The following is a 13,971-nucleotide window of genomic DNA, read 5'->3' as shown; positions in this document are numbered from 1 at the left end:
TGAGCACACTTGACATCCCACTGCTGACTGCGCCATCTAGTGTACTGGAGTATACTGTAATCGCAGCATACTATGCAGTGTAGTTTTCAAAATAAAAGTCTATGAAGATGCGTTATGTGTTAATGATCTAAATGTCCCATTTCTGTCACACACAACAACATCAAGTGATTATACGAGTTGTAACAAGTTTATTAAGAAACAAGTCAAACATAACACTTCAGTTAATAGTCCTCCTCACTTAAAATTAACAACAGAGAAAAAAGCTGAAATCAAAGGCCATATAAAAGCATTCCCAGTTCCTTCGGGGCCCAGAGGGAAATGTAAGCAATATTAATACAGAAATACACATTTCATCATAGCGCATCCTGATAATGAAACAAAGGTATACCTGCATCAATAACTTAACACAATTAAGAAAATAAACATTTTATTTATTCATTCATTTAAAAAAGCCATTCACTACCTGTTGTGTATTTGCCTTAATGCCTGCATTAAGTAAAGGGGTAAAAAAAATCTAATGGGGGGCCAGCAAAGGGTATTTCTTTGATAAACAGCATAAGACACACCTATACAGAATAATGAAAGCAGGACTGTTTTGTTGATTCCGGTTTGTTTAGATTCTCTGTCTCTGGCATCTACAAAATATATTCAGACCTGGTACTCAATCTCTGAGCATTCATTGCTGCCTAAATGCCTTGTCTGACTATATAAAGCTTTGACATTCTGCTAAAACAAGATTAGCTTTTCCTCACCACTCAGACAATGTGAACTTGTTCTTTATAAATAACTCTCTTTAGGGTATATTTGGTGTTAAGCTAGAGGTAGGCCATACCTTCTAAACGCAGCATCAGAAAAAAACCTCAGGCCTTAAATGTTCTTATTGACTGTGGTAAATAAACTTTATGTTAATGCAAGTATGCAAAATCTTGTAAACTCACAAAAACCATCAGAGATTACTAATTTATGAAAAGCAAGCCTTTTGTGATCATAGTTATAGCCCATTTCTGAGCTACAATGTACACTGACCCATACGCTATCCTTTCTTTTTCCACTCAAACCTTATGCTAATCAGTAATCTTTAACAAATAACATCCTGTATCGCCTCACTATCAAAAATTCTCCTGAAGACAGACTCTACATCCCCTAAACCTGTACGTGATCATCTTAACGAGATATGCACTTAACATACATAAAACAAGAGCATTAATAGCCATCATTTCCATGATACTAATTTCTTCGAGTCATACATTAACCTGATTTTATGTTATACCTTCTTTACTTTTTATCAATCAAAAAAATTGTGTAATGCAAAAAAATCAGTTTTAAGACATTAATTCAGGTTCACTGCAATCACTGAAAACTGATTTTCAAATCAAATTAAAATATGCAGGAAAAACTCAAAAGTCCGTCTGAATTTCTGTCAAGGCATTAAAATTGTGAACCATTAAACATAAATGGAAAAAAAGCAGAGCAGTGCAGTTTAAAAACTGACGATAAAAACAAATCTCCACCTTTTTTAGAGCACGCTCAGAGTAACACTGACCTCGATATTCACTTCCTGCTGCTTGGTTTATGTTCAAAGCATGTTTCAACTGATTGTTACAGAAACGGTGTGGAAGACACAGAACATGGAGGATTGTAGAAGAAAAAGACCTCTTTATCCACAACATCAGCGCCGTCCTTCTAGATAAAAAACTAATTCTACTATACTGCACAAATCTAGCTAACAACATTTACTAGTTTCCTACAAAGCACAAAGACGGACAAGCCTATATAAAGAACAAATTGAAATATGAAAAGTAAACATCCTGACTTTCACACACAATATGAATAAAACAATAAAAATGCCATTTAATTACAACAGGGCTAAAAAATAAAATAAGATGCCTTGCATAGGGGGAACAATAGCTAACATAGGTAGGAAAACCATGCATACCGAAAGGAGACTTGAACTGAATGTATCACATAGTGCAAAATTCCCAAGAAGAAACGAGGGACTGAATTAAATGCAAATGAATCTCTGACTGACATCAATACCAGCCCAAGCCCAGCCCAACCCACCCAGCCCCTTCACCAGGCTAAAAGAGGTAAAACCGTTACCCCCCTCCCAAACATCCCACCCGAAAATCCCCACTAGTGTGGACTTTGATGTGTCCTGTGATAAGCGAGGCATCTGGAGATGAGTGCCGTGGTGATGGAGGTCTTATGACCCTATCCCTGCCCACATTGATGAATGCCGCTAGCGCATCTTGTGATCGTCAGTGTTGCCCATGTTGGGGTCCTGCTGTCTCCTGGGCTGGATCATTACACACAAAAACAATCACACATGCGAAATGTGCACAAAGATACACACACGCCAACAGACAAACCAAGACAGAGACATAATACAGTTAAAACGGTTGTACTGTTTTTCCAGTGCATATAACAGTTAGTTGAAATAAGCAACACATTACTGAAACCACAGATAGGATGTGTGCGGGCCCTGACGGAATCTGCTGACCTTTTTAATACACTGATATGAAGGGGGAAAGCCAAATTCTTCAAATAGATTTTGACTTGCTTCAAAATGTCAAATGGAGTTTCTGCATTTTCAAAATGAGTTCATTTGCAAAAACAGATAACCGAGTTCTTAACATTTTTAATTACCCCCAGACTATATGGCCTAATTTTTACTCACCCCCAGACTGTTCCAAACCTATATAAATGTATCTGAAAGACGGTCAAATCTCATCCCCCATTGACTCCCATAGTATTTAATAAAAAATCGTTTTTGCAAATGAACTCTTCATTTGTAGCTGAAAGCATATTAAATAGCCAAAATATTAACGGGTTAGACTAGTCTTCTTTTGTTCATCCTAATGTTGTTCCGAATCAATACAAATAAAACAAAATAGGAGTTGGACAGAATAATTCAGCCGTCGTTCACTTTCATTGTATGGAACAAAGAACAGCTTCAACCTTCTGAACAAATTTTCCTCTTGGGGTCCAAAGATGAAAGAAAAACATGATGTAAAGAAATCATGACAGAATGATCTTAAAAAAGCTCAATAAACAACTATGCAAGAGGCCAGGGATGTACAAAAAAATTGCATTTTGTTTTCATCACTTTTGAATAAAAACGTCTGCAATTTACTGTAAATGTAAAACTCTTTTCAATTCATCAAAACGCCACAAAACTCCCTCTAAGATTGGTGCAGTCAGATTCCGTGTGATCTTCAGCAAAAAATAAATTAAACACAATTTGACACAATGCCTTTTCCCTTGAAATACACATGCAATTGCTCTATAAGTCCAGCAGGGGACAGCAGAGATCAGTTTAAGTGAAGACTGATGTGAGGTGCTTTTTTGGTAGAAGTGGCAGATGGTCATTAGTCAGGGGCAAGTCTTCAAATCACTAGCCTTAAAAATAAAGATATGACTGATGGCCTTGTCACAGATACATATGTTTATGTGCCTATGTCTAAATCTCTCCCTGACATAGATGTCTGAGGACAACCAGGGCAGACGAACAGACAGACAGGCAGACAGTGAGGGGAAAGATAGAAAGGAGGCAGACGTAGTCTATCTCACATAGCGTGAGGTCATCATCCGTGTAACTGGCGTTTATAGCGCGCTCTAAACCTTGCCTGTTTTTATTCGACCCCGACGCCTGGGAATCCTGCGTTTAAGCGTACGCATTAACAGATGAAGCTGTTATAGCTGTCATACTGTACACGGAGTGTCTGGTCAGACGGCGATGCAACTAGACATGTGTTGCATGTGAACATTACACTAAGAATAATCAGCAAAATCAAAGCACACCTCCAATTTATATCTCTATAAGGCATCTTCAATGGGCCAAAACAGAACAAAACATGTTTGTGTGTGAATGGGAGGTGGCAGCATCGATTATATGGAGCCCAGCTGCAGCACTCTCCTGTACCACAAGTCAATATTGCTTAGATTTTGCTGGGCAGCCAGCGCTGCTAATGAAAAAGATCAATACTAATGATATATTAATACTTTCAGTGGCCAACATCACTCATGCTCTAATCCCACCTGCCGTAAAGGCCCGGCTTTAATGAAAAATGCCCTATCTATTTTTCATCCATCTCTTTACCATCTATCATGGAGAAGGCCATTACCAGATTTCGTTTGGCTTTGATTTGCTCCCCCTGCAAACAAACACTCACACAATACGCACTTAAAAAGACAAGTCGGTGTGTTCATAGAAGCAGAGAGTGTTCCCCGCTTATTCTTACTCACAGTTTTTAACCTCACTTTGGGGATGTCAACAGCACAGGTACTTGTGTCTGGGTAGTATTCAGTACTGAATAAAAGGGACAGTTCACCCAAAAAAGAAAATTCTGTCATCTTTTACTCACCCGCTTGTCATTTCAAAACTGTATGACCTACTTTCTTCTCCAGAACACCAAAGAAGATATTTTGAAGACGTTGGTTCACTGAACAGCTTTGGCATCGATTCACTTCTATTGTATGGACACAAAACCAATGAAAGTGAATGGATGCCGGATTACAACATTCTTCAAAATATCTTCATTTGTGTCTGTAGAAGAAATAAAGTCAAACAGGTTTGAAAGGATGTGCGGCTAAGTAAATGATTTTCCTTTGTGGGTGAAGTATTGCTTTAATGTAAGAATAGAGTGTTATGTCTTAAGTGAATGTAAACGGGCGGGACAATGCAAAAATAATTTAGAAATCCCCCTTTCACAATGAACCAGGCCCCCTTTCCCGGAAAGCAGCAATTTTCTACTGAGCATTTGTCTCTTTAGTAGTCGCCGGAGTAAGCGGTTCTCCATTACAAGTGCTCTACACTGATATTGTGCTAGTTTTTATTGAATTACAGTTGATGGAGCCTGAGATTTGGCCGCCGTATGTTCGCTCCAAACATTATTCAGTATCCAAAATAAAGCCGATAGAACCGTAAGGAGAAGAACATCTGAAAACAAGCTCAGATCTAGGGTCAGGCTCCACGCTGCTGGGATGAGAAGGCATGAATTATAGAATAATTACAGGGTTTCGTTTTTCCACTGCTCGCAGTGACTTTGAGCTTTGAGGGAAAAACACTTGGCCCGTGAGTCACAAATCGTCTGACTGCGATGAGTAGGAAATTTGATTTTCATAAGCGGCGAGATCTATTTAAAAAAGAGACCCTGGTGAGATTGATTCTGGAGGAGAGGATGAGGATTGTGTAAAGGAGTGCCAGAGGGTGTAGATTAGAAGAAAGGAATATAATGGCGGCGGTTCATAAGGGGGATGTTTCTGGTCATGTGCTGCCAAGCTGTGCATGAGAGCTCCCAGAGGGCTTTGCAGCAATGGGAGTGGGTGGGCGGGGCAGTAAGGAATCCTGGGATGGAAGTCTGGTCTCCATTACAGAAGTCGGAGTCAAGAGAGTTGGGGGTCTCTTGAGCCGGTGGGAGACTGCTTTTCTGTTCGAATGGGTTTTTTTAACACTGAGAATCCTACTTCAAGTAGCCAATCTCTCAATCTTTCTAAGAATCACACACAAACACATGGTCTCGCACGCACACATAGAAGATAACAGAGATAAAGATGCTCTTTCATGCAAATGCCCTTTTGAAATCCTGACACACACACGCTTACAGACACAGTTTAGTGCATGACACAAGCATAGAGAGAAGCAGAGGAGACAGACCCTGGTCCTTGAAGGCCATCAGTCCCAGATTTTTGATGCCACAGGGTCCTAAAAAACACAATTTGGTTTTCATCTTAGGAGCGCAGTTTGGATTGATTGTAAAATGATTGTATTTGAGGACTTACATTGCAAAGATATTTCATGCACTAAGCCATGAGTATACAAATAAAGCATTTCAGAAGCTTAAACCTACACAAACTGCTTTGAGTAGACAAATGCATGCACACATTATACTATGAAGCACACATCAACATGCCCACATTCATTTTGCATTTGTTCTAAATGATTTATACTACGCATACACTTGTAAAATCAAGGAAGCAGTTCACTAGTTGAAATCCTAAACTGATGTCTTACCTCCTGAGTTATTAAATGACTGAGCTGTGCCATCGGCATCTGCTAAATGACAAGTGATCAAATCAGTGTTGCTCCAGACAAGCTGTTTAGCTACATCAAGAGCTCTTAAGAAATCAGGAGAGAGATACAGAAAGTTGTGAGGTGCCATTTTTTTTTGTAAGATTTACTCACTCTTACAGTCTTGTGAAGGAGAGAAGCCAATAACTAACCACTGTTGTTGATGTGACAATGTCAAAATTAAAACATTTTTGGAAATGTTGGCTCTTATGCAGTTAGTTTGAAATTATTTTTTGAATTGAAGAAACATTTTAGATTTAATGCAATGGTTACCGGCTGAATCTAACAAAACCTGTCAAAAACATTTTCAGGTCATTTCAACCCAAAATAAATATCACTTTTGATTTTAGGATTATTATGATGCTTTGGCACATAATATATAAAATCTATTTTTTAACATATTTTATTCAATAACAGAAATACAGAATATACAGTAAATCTACATGTAAAAAATAAAATGTCATAAAAAGCTTCATTTTCTTTATGCGATTATAGTGTTTTTCTATAGATTTTGGAGTGATAAAGGATCTAAACATGTTGCAAAATATATATTTCTTGTGTCAGAAGATGCTGTTGGCACCACTTGGTCATTTCTCTGCTCAGGAGCATCTAAAACATGACAACTCAACAGACTACTGTCCTGTACTATGCACAGTGAACTGCTCTCTAAAGTATTGAACAGTGTGTTATCAATGAAGAAAAATGAGGATTATGATAAAGCAACACAGCACATGTATTACTGTGCATGCATAAATAAAAAACATGTACACACAAATACAGATCTCCATTACGACTAAAATGAAAGAGCATAAGATTTTAAGCATGCACCGACTGATCATTCATCTAAACTACACAGACAGTGCAAACACACTCAACCTCACTCACGGCAACTCCCACCTCCAAGTCCTCGCGGTGTGAGCGATCCCTGTCCTCAAAATCCCGGGTCCTTCTGCGCGCTTCCTCAAAAGCTGCCTGGGCAAGAGCGTCCTCCTGCTGCACACACAACACGAACCGCACAGAAACACAAAACGCCGTCAGTATTTTCTGATGCTAATAAAGCATGAGAGGCTGGATGCATTGCAACTTCTCTGTACCTGTGCCCTCTCATCATCATACTCCAGACAGCCCATCCCATCCAGACGGTGAAGATCAATCCAGCCTCTCCAGATCACACATACTCCATTCAGGATCATAGGAGCCTTCAGGTACACCTGCACACAAACACATACTTTGATGTTGTGACACGGATAGCATCAGGATAGAAACGAATGTTAAGTATTTAGATTTTTATTTCTTTTTCTGATGGGGAAAAATAAAACATTGTGTCTTAAACACCACAGTGAAAAACAGCACACTTGAACAAGGACACATCAGACGGACGGATCGACGGCCTTTGGAACAGGAGAAAAGGCATAACCACCTACTCTACAGTCATAGCCGCATATGAAAACGTCACACCCGGTTGTACAATGGGTCATTTGAATTGTAAAACATTGTCTAAATGTATAATGTTCCTGCAGCTCAAATGGTAGCACATGACGCTCGTGATGCTGAGCTCATGGGTTCACTTCCCAAGGAACCCACAAACTGATAAACTGTGTACCTTGAATGCACTGTAAGTTTGGATAAAAGTGTCTGCCAAGGAGTAAAAGAGTTTTTGTGGCAGAACTTCATAACTCGACTGTGGAAACAGACTTACAGATATACACATTACACTTTTTTCGGTCTCTTCCTGTCGAAGCTCTCAGACCAGCCGAGAGCCAAATATTGTAGGGCAGCCTCTAATGTTTGCTTCCTGTGATGAGGGTATTTATTTATAGGGGCCAGCGTAGTATAGTAAGGGTACACCGATGCTCGCCTTGCAGGGACAGGCAAAGCCTGTCTGAATTTATTTATACTGAGCATAGAGTGCACACAGCAGCACGGGCGGGCACATGATTACATCCGTGTGTGGGAGCACGAGGGGGTGGGGGGTCAGACTACTTAATTGAGCTCTCAGTTATGTCTCAACTTTTTCTTCACTTAAGACCCCTTAAAAATAAGACATCTGTCATAATTCAAGAATACCTCTCATAAAGCAATTGTGATCTCTTCTTAAACCTTAGAGGAGGAATACGTGACAAAAGGAAAAGGCAGCAAGAAAAACCTAAGGATTTGATTTCTATTTAATCCGACTGTTGTCAAAAGGAAACAGACAAAATACAAAAATACAAGAGCTGGAGAGACGTGGAGAATGTGCCTCTGTTTGACTGGAGAGAGTAAAAAAGAGAAAGAGAGTAAGTGAGAAAGTGGGATGAGTGAAAGACGGGGGTATATGACTGTCTGTCTGGCTCACAGCCACAGGAATATCACATCTCTGTCACTGAGGAATCCAGGCTGAGACAAAAGCGTGCAGTCTGTCGGTCTGTGGGTGCTGTTTATTTCTGTATCTGCAGGAGAGCGCAGTGAAAGAGGCCGGCTATAAACACTCGTACACACACACGCGCACGCATGTATTCTGTGTTACCCGCCAAAACCAATGAGGCACTCGAGTCACCAGATATGAGTGAAGTTTCATGGTGCTGCTCTCCTCAAGAGCAGAAAAAACGCAGGAACACTCAATGCTGGATCACACCGCAGTGTGTTGTTGGATACTAAGAGTCCCACACAGGTCAGTGGTGACTGCTGGAGAAACCTGCCAGACTAACACCCCAGCAAAGTAGACACAACATGGGCTTTGTCTAGATTTACTGCAGTCTTTAAGCGACGTGTAGCTGTGTGTGTCTGCCCTGGTTTCATACCCACTAAACTCACCACTGCAATGTGAATGTTTGTTGAGTTACGTATATGATTTTTGCATCAAAAATGAGATGTCACTAGAAAAGAAAAAAATCAAATAAAAGATTTAAGAAAAAAATCAGGGATCAAAGATTCACATATTAATAGGACATTTTTCCTAACCACCCAGCTCTATATTTATTACTGTATAGAAGAATAGTTACAAAAGCAGAAATATCTGCCATACAAATGTATATAATATCAAATTAATAAATCTAGGCGCGGTTTCCCGCACAGGGGTTTAGCCTAGCTACAGACTCCATTAAATGTTAGAGGTTTCTTGATCTAACACAATTTACACTGACATATCTTAAAATATATCAGTGTGGTTGTGTTGTCTCGAGATGCACAGCAGTAATATTTTTTGGAAAGTATTTCAATAGACTTTGTATACTAGTCAATTTACAAAGGCATAGTCCTGGCTATAGTCCTTGTCCGTGAACGCGCCCCGAAATGAATTAAATGAGTTTATTGCTTGCTGTGGTGACTGAGAAGATATGAATATAAAAGCATTATTTAAAGGACCATAAAGAGTAAACTCAAGCTACAGAAATGACAAAATCTTAAAAACCTAAAAACATTGTTCTTAGCAAACCTTTGAGAGATATCAAAACAGATGTTTAAGTAAAAGTGAAGTTCTTAAAGATGTTTACTGTTGTGGGTCTTTTACTCTTTGTAGGTCTAAACAACATTACATCAACATCCGACACAACTAATTGTCAATCATTGTTTGCTCTCACAAACAGGCTGGTTTGAGTCCCATCACTTGATGTTTCTCTTAAAAATGTTCTATCCCTCTATAATAAATAAAGCAGTTGGAAAATACATAAAAACAGCTTGAAAAAAAATTGCCTCGTTTTTCTACTGCTTAAATGATGATCTGAAGAGACATTCAACGATCTACCCACCTCTGTAAAAACATCTGACTCACAAAAACTGATATGAAAACACAAATCACACGACTGAAAATGTGTCAGTGTTTTCGCACCTGAGGAAACGGTAGGCTTCCTGTCAGCAGTGTAGGGCTTTCTGCCATTACTACTGTTTGTTCCCTTTCGAAACAACCTCCGCCTCACTGCCTCCTCCACCCCCACACCTGCCCCCCTGAAAACTCTTCCACAATGTTTCTCTACAGGATATTCTGTAGGCTGTGATCTGTGTCCCCCTCAGCAGTAAAACACAGGTAAGAAAATAAAGCCTGCTCAGCTCTGTAGCAGTTAAACTAAACACAAACCAAGCCCACGAGTCAACAGTCTGAAATCATATCTGTATTTACAGCATGAATTTAACTTAGAAGACATAAATACTCAAAAAGTGATATTGCTTGTAAAACAACAGAGCAAATTTACAACAAATTGTCGAAGAATAGAAAAAGCGCATTCCTCCAAACATAACAGAAATACACTGAAAGGCAAATCATCCGTTTCCGAGCAATGTGGCACACATATAAAAATAAATGCTAAATATGAATCCGAACCTACATTTTTATCATATCGGATTCTTTTGCGCTCTCATCTGTCCAACTCAAACAGTTTCTTTTCCCAACAAATACAGGCCTTATAGCCATTAATAACACATTTAAAAAGTCTTCCTGGGTTTCATCCAGAGAGAACATTCATAACTCCATCAGCCTAAACACACAGTTTTCATTGGAGCCATGCCAACAACGTTGACAAATGAGAAAAGCAGTACTCTCTCTCTCTCTGTTTTCCATTTTGTATTTTATATCGGAGGTGACGAGTAGTCCCGATACCCCCCAATGATCAGAAGGTCCAGGTAAAACACTGAAGCGATGGGTAATTGCATGTTGATGTGATACTGTGACGCTAGAGAATGTCACTCAAACAGAGAAAGCATGCATGCTAAAGCAGTTAATTCATCCAAAATTAACATTTTGTCATAATACAACTCCATTCAACTCTGGATTTTTGGCAGAAAAGTGGTATCTACTACTTTTATGATATTATAGCATTGTCGTGTATAGTATGATTGTGCTTGTTTGACCATTTGACAATAACACAATGTAAGCTCTTAATGACAAGAGAAGGCAGAAACCATGACAAAATATTGCAGAGCTCAAGGAACGTTCTGAAAACATCACAACAACGGTTGTGGGAATAAAATGTGGTACCTCTGTAGACCACGGGCCATATTTATTAAACAAGCGTGTGGGGAAAGACTGTGGAGGTAGACGACAGCGGAGGGTGGGGCGGCTGTAAGGATAAGACACTGTGTGTGTTTGTGGAGCTGAGCAGAGGCGGGAGGGGCGTGCGAGAGAACGAGTAAACACTGGGATTGAATTCAGCCGGAGAGGCTTTTGATTTAGACAGCCAAAACAATCCTGGGCCCTCCGCGTAGCCTATAGGCCCTAGACAAGACAGACGGGTTTACATGCATCTGTTCAGCCACCTCTCGCTTTCTCTCTCTTGCCTTCTGTACTGTAGATCTCTTGTGCTCTATTCATAGCTCACAAGACTAAATGAGCAATTGGTTATGTCTGACTTCTTCAGATTTCTCCAAAAACTCCTTAGAAGTAATAAATATAACACAGATTATATCCTTTGGAAGAATTTTTTGTTTAGTTCATATAGAAATTTTTGACTTTGGTAGCAAATCTGTCAATTTGAAATATAGTTGAAATGTTGTCTGAAATTCTAGACACATGATATAAAAGCGAGAAGCTTTCCATTTAATAAAACCGCTGTCTAGGAAAAGCTTTTCAGATACTACAGAGAACTTGATTGTGATTTCTCTTTCTCGCACTCCGGTGCCTCTTAATACTTTGTAGAATAAATCCGCGGCTCTTATGCCTTTCAGCATGAAAGCATGTGTTTTGTGTGTGTCCCTGTGCCATGACTGAGTCACAGCAACTTCAAAGTCTTTCCCTTTTCATACACACACAATAGGGCAGTTACCGAGAGCAGTCTGAACATGCTTGTTCCCCGGAGTTTAGCAGCACGTCCTGCTTTGTTGAGGCATGAGGAAGAGATGCACAGCAAATTATGTTTATTCATTTTAAAACAAACTCACACACTCCTTATTCCTAGAATGACATCTATACGCAGAAGGTATCTGATGTCTTGTGTGGCTTGATTCTTCTGTATGGAACGAAACGTTTTATTTTGTGCTTGAAGCGACTGTTAAGATTCACCAGCTGTTCAGTCACTCCCAGCTGGAGTGTGTGGCATAAACCAGCATTCAAATATCACAGATTTGCATGTTAATCCACAATTTTTTGAATGTCTGTCATCTATTGTAATTCTGCAAGTGACTGAAACTGGTACCAAACCAACCGATATAAAGAAAGGACATGAACTGGGGAGCACATGTAATAGTAGAATCTATCGTATCATATCATATCGTATATCATATCATATCATTCACAAGTAGTATACAGTACTTATTATTTACTTATATCATACACAAGTACTATACGTATTATTTAGTTACCTATGTGTTTTTGCATTAGATTTTTGAAGAGTTTATTTCCAAAATGAGATAACTTTCTTTAAATCATGTTTTTTATTGTGCATTCCAATTAATATCAATCAAACTGCAGTTTGTTTGTTTCTATTTAAGACACAACTAACCCTAACAAAAAAATACAGATAACTAACACAATAAAACAATAAAAAACATGATTCAAAAAAAAAAAAAAATATATATATATATATATAGCAAAGAACAGGAGGGTCTAATCTTGTCGAGGAGCTCATCTTCACAATCATCTTTAAAACCTGTTAAATCTAAATGTAACCTGTGTTACCTCTGTGAGTTCAAAGCCAAAAATCTGAATGTTACATAATACCTGAGCACCTGATAGCAAAAAATATAAAAATATATATTCAGAATTCCTTGTTACACTTCAGTATAGGGGGCAATTCTCACTATAATCTTGTTGTTAATAAAGTGCCTTTTATTGGCATGTTGGCTGTCTATTAGTAATTATAAAGCACATATTCTGCATGACTTTATTCTACATCCCTAATCCTACCCAATACCTAAACCCAACAACTACCTTTCTAACTATTAATAAGGAACAAGTTAAGAGTTTATTGGGGAAAATGTCGTAGTTAATGGTTTGTTAATAGCGAGAATTACCCCCTATACTGAAGTGTGAAGGGAGTTCCCCTATGAAATTAACTGTACTAAATGACCCAGCAGGGACAATTGATCACCACTACCTGAAGGTTCATTCACCCATGCGAGTCTTCATTAAACAGGCCGTTAAATGACAAAAATGTGACTGTTAGAGATAAGACCGAAACAGAGATAGACCCAGAAAACAGGAAGTGCAGTGTTGAGACGTGCCACCTAGTGGGTGACATCCTGTTTCCCACCATGCACCTCTCTAGGGAGCTGGAGTCATGAGGAGGAGGAGAAAAAAGGCATGGGGGGAAGGGACACATAAGAGGCAGATGTGCAGTCAACAGCTATGTATGATCAAAGTGTCAATTACAGTAGTATGATCTACTCATACATAAGTGCTTGTGTACAACTTATACAACACTCCACATATATTTCCAGCAAGAAGAACTTCTGGTTTATGACTTGAGGGTCAGGGGTATTTCTGTCACGGTAAACAAATATTCTGGAATAAATTAGAAAATGCAAACAGGAGCTGAAAGGAGTTGTCAGATGTGGACCGGGCCGAGTTTGTTTTTCTGTAAGATGCATGTGCAGTCCCACGTTAGTGCAGTTTAGCAGGGCTATTTCCAGCCTGACTAGCACAGGGGTTTCATTTACGACCGGGCCAAACCCAAGGCCTTCCCATGGTGCTTTGGGCCGAGGGGAGGCTGCAGTGCACTCTCAGATGGGCCAGTACACAGTCTGAATCCCACGCTTCACCAATGAAGCCCCGCCTCCAACACACACTACTCTAAAATGATTTCCACATCTGTAGAGATGGTGAGGCTCTTTTAAATGCAGCTACATAGCGAAGGAAAGAAGTGTGTGTTGGGGGGTTGGGGTTGTAGAAAACGGCTCGACCACAGACTTCCTCCTCAAAACGAAACGTCAGCTCCCACATCCCCCACACCCTGGCGTATGACACTTAAACACACACGAACGCAGGCGCAAGGACA

The 13,971-nt window shown here is 39.5% G+C and overlaps 1 protein-coding gene across 5 annotated transcripts in view; it reads right to left on the bottom strand.

The window, feature by feature from the left end:
* Window positions 1-410: 410 nt before the first annotated feature.
* Window positions 411-13,971, bottom strand: part of cbfb (core-binding factor subunit beta) — a 29,227-nt gene continuing 15,666 nt past the window's right edge. The window contains exons 4-8 of one of the 5 annotated variants that reach the window (XM_056766564.1): window positions 7,165-7,281; window positions 6,968-7,063; window positions 6,014-6,052; window positions 5,657-5,704; window positions 411-2,296 (exon numbers count right to left, since the gene is read on the bottom strand). In XM_056766564.1, the coding sequence (XP_056622542.1) occupies window positions 5,675-5,704; window positions 6,014-6,052; window positions 6,968-7,063; window positions 7,165-7,281 (282 nt within the window). In that variant the 3' untranslated portion in view covers window positions 411-2,296; window positions 5,657-5,674. Of the gene's footprint in view, window positions 2,297-5,656; window positions 5,705-6,013; window positions 6,053-6,955; window positions 7,064-7,164; window positions 7,282-13,971 lie in introns of all 5 variants that reach the window. The other 4 variants (XM_056766562.1, XM_056766566.1, XM_056766567.1 and 1 more) reach the window with 4 other exon arrangements.

This window comes from Triplophysa dalaica, chromosome 14 (assembly GCF_015846415.1).
Source record: "Triplophysa dalaica isolate WHDGS20190420 chromosome 14, ASM1584641v1, whole genome shotgun sequence".
In the NCBI taxonomy this organism is placed as follows: Eukaryota; Metazoa; Chordata; class Actinopteri; order Cypriniformes; family Nemacheilidae; genus Triplophysa; species Triplophysa dalaica.
The sequence above is the reverse complement of the archived record's forward strand: the minus strand, read 5'-3'. Positions and strand labels throughout refer to the sequence as shown.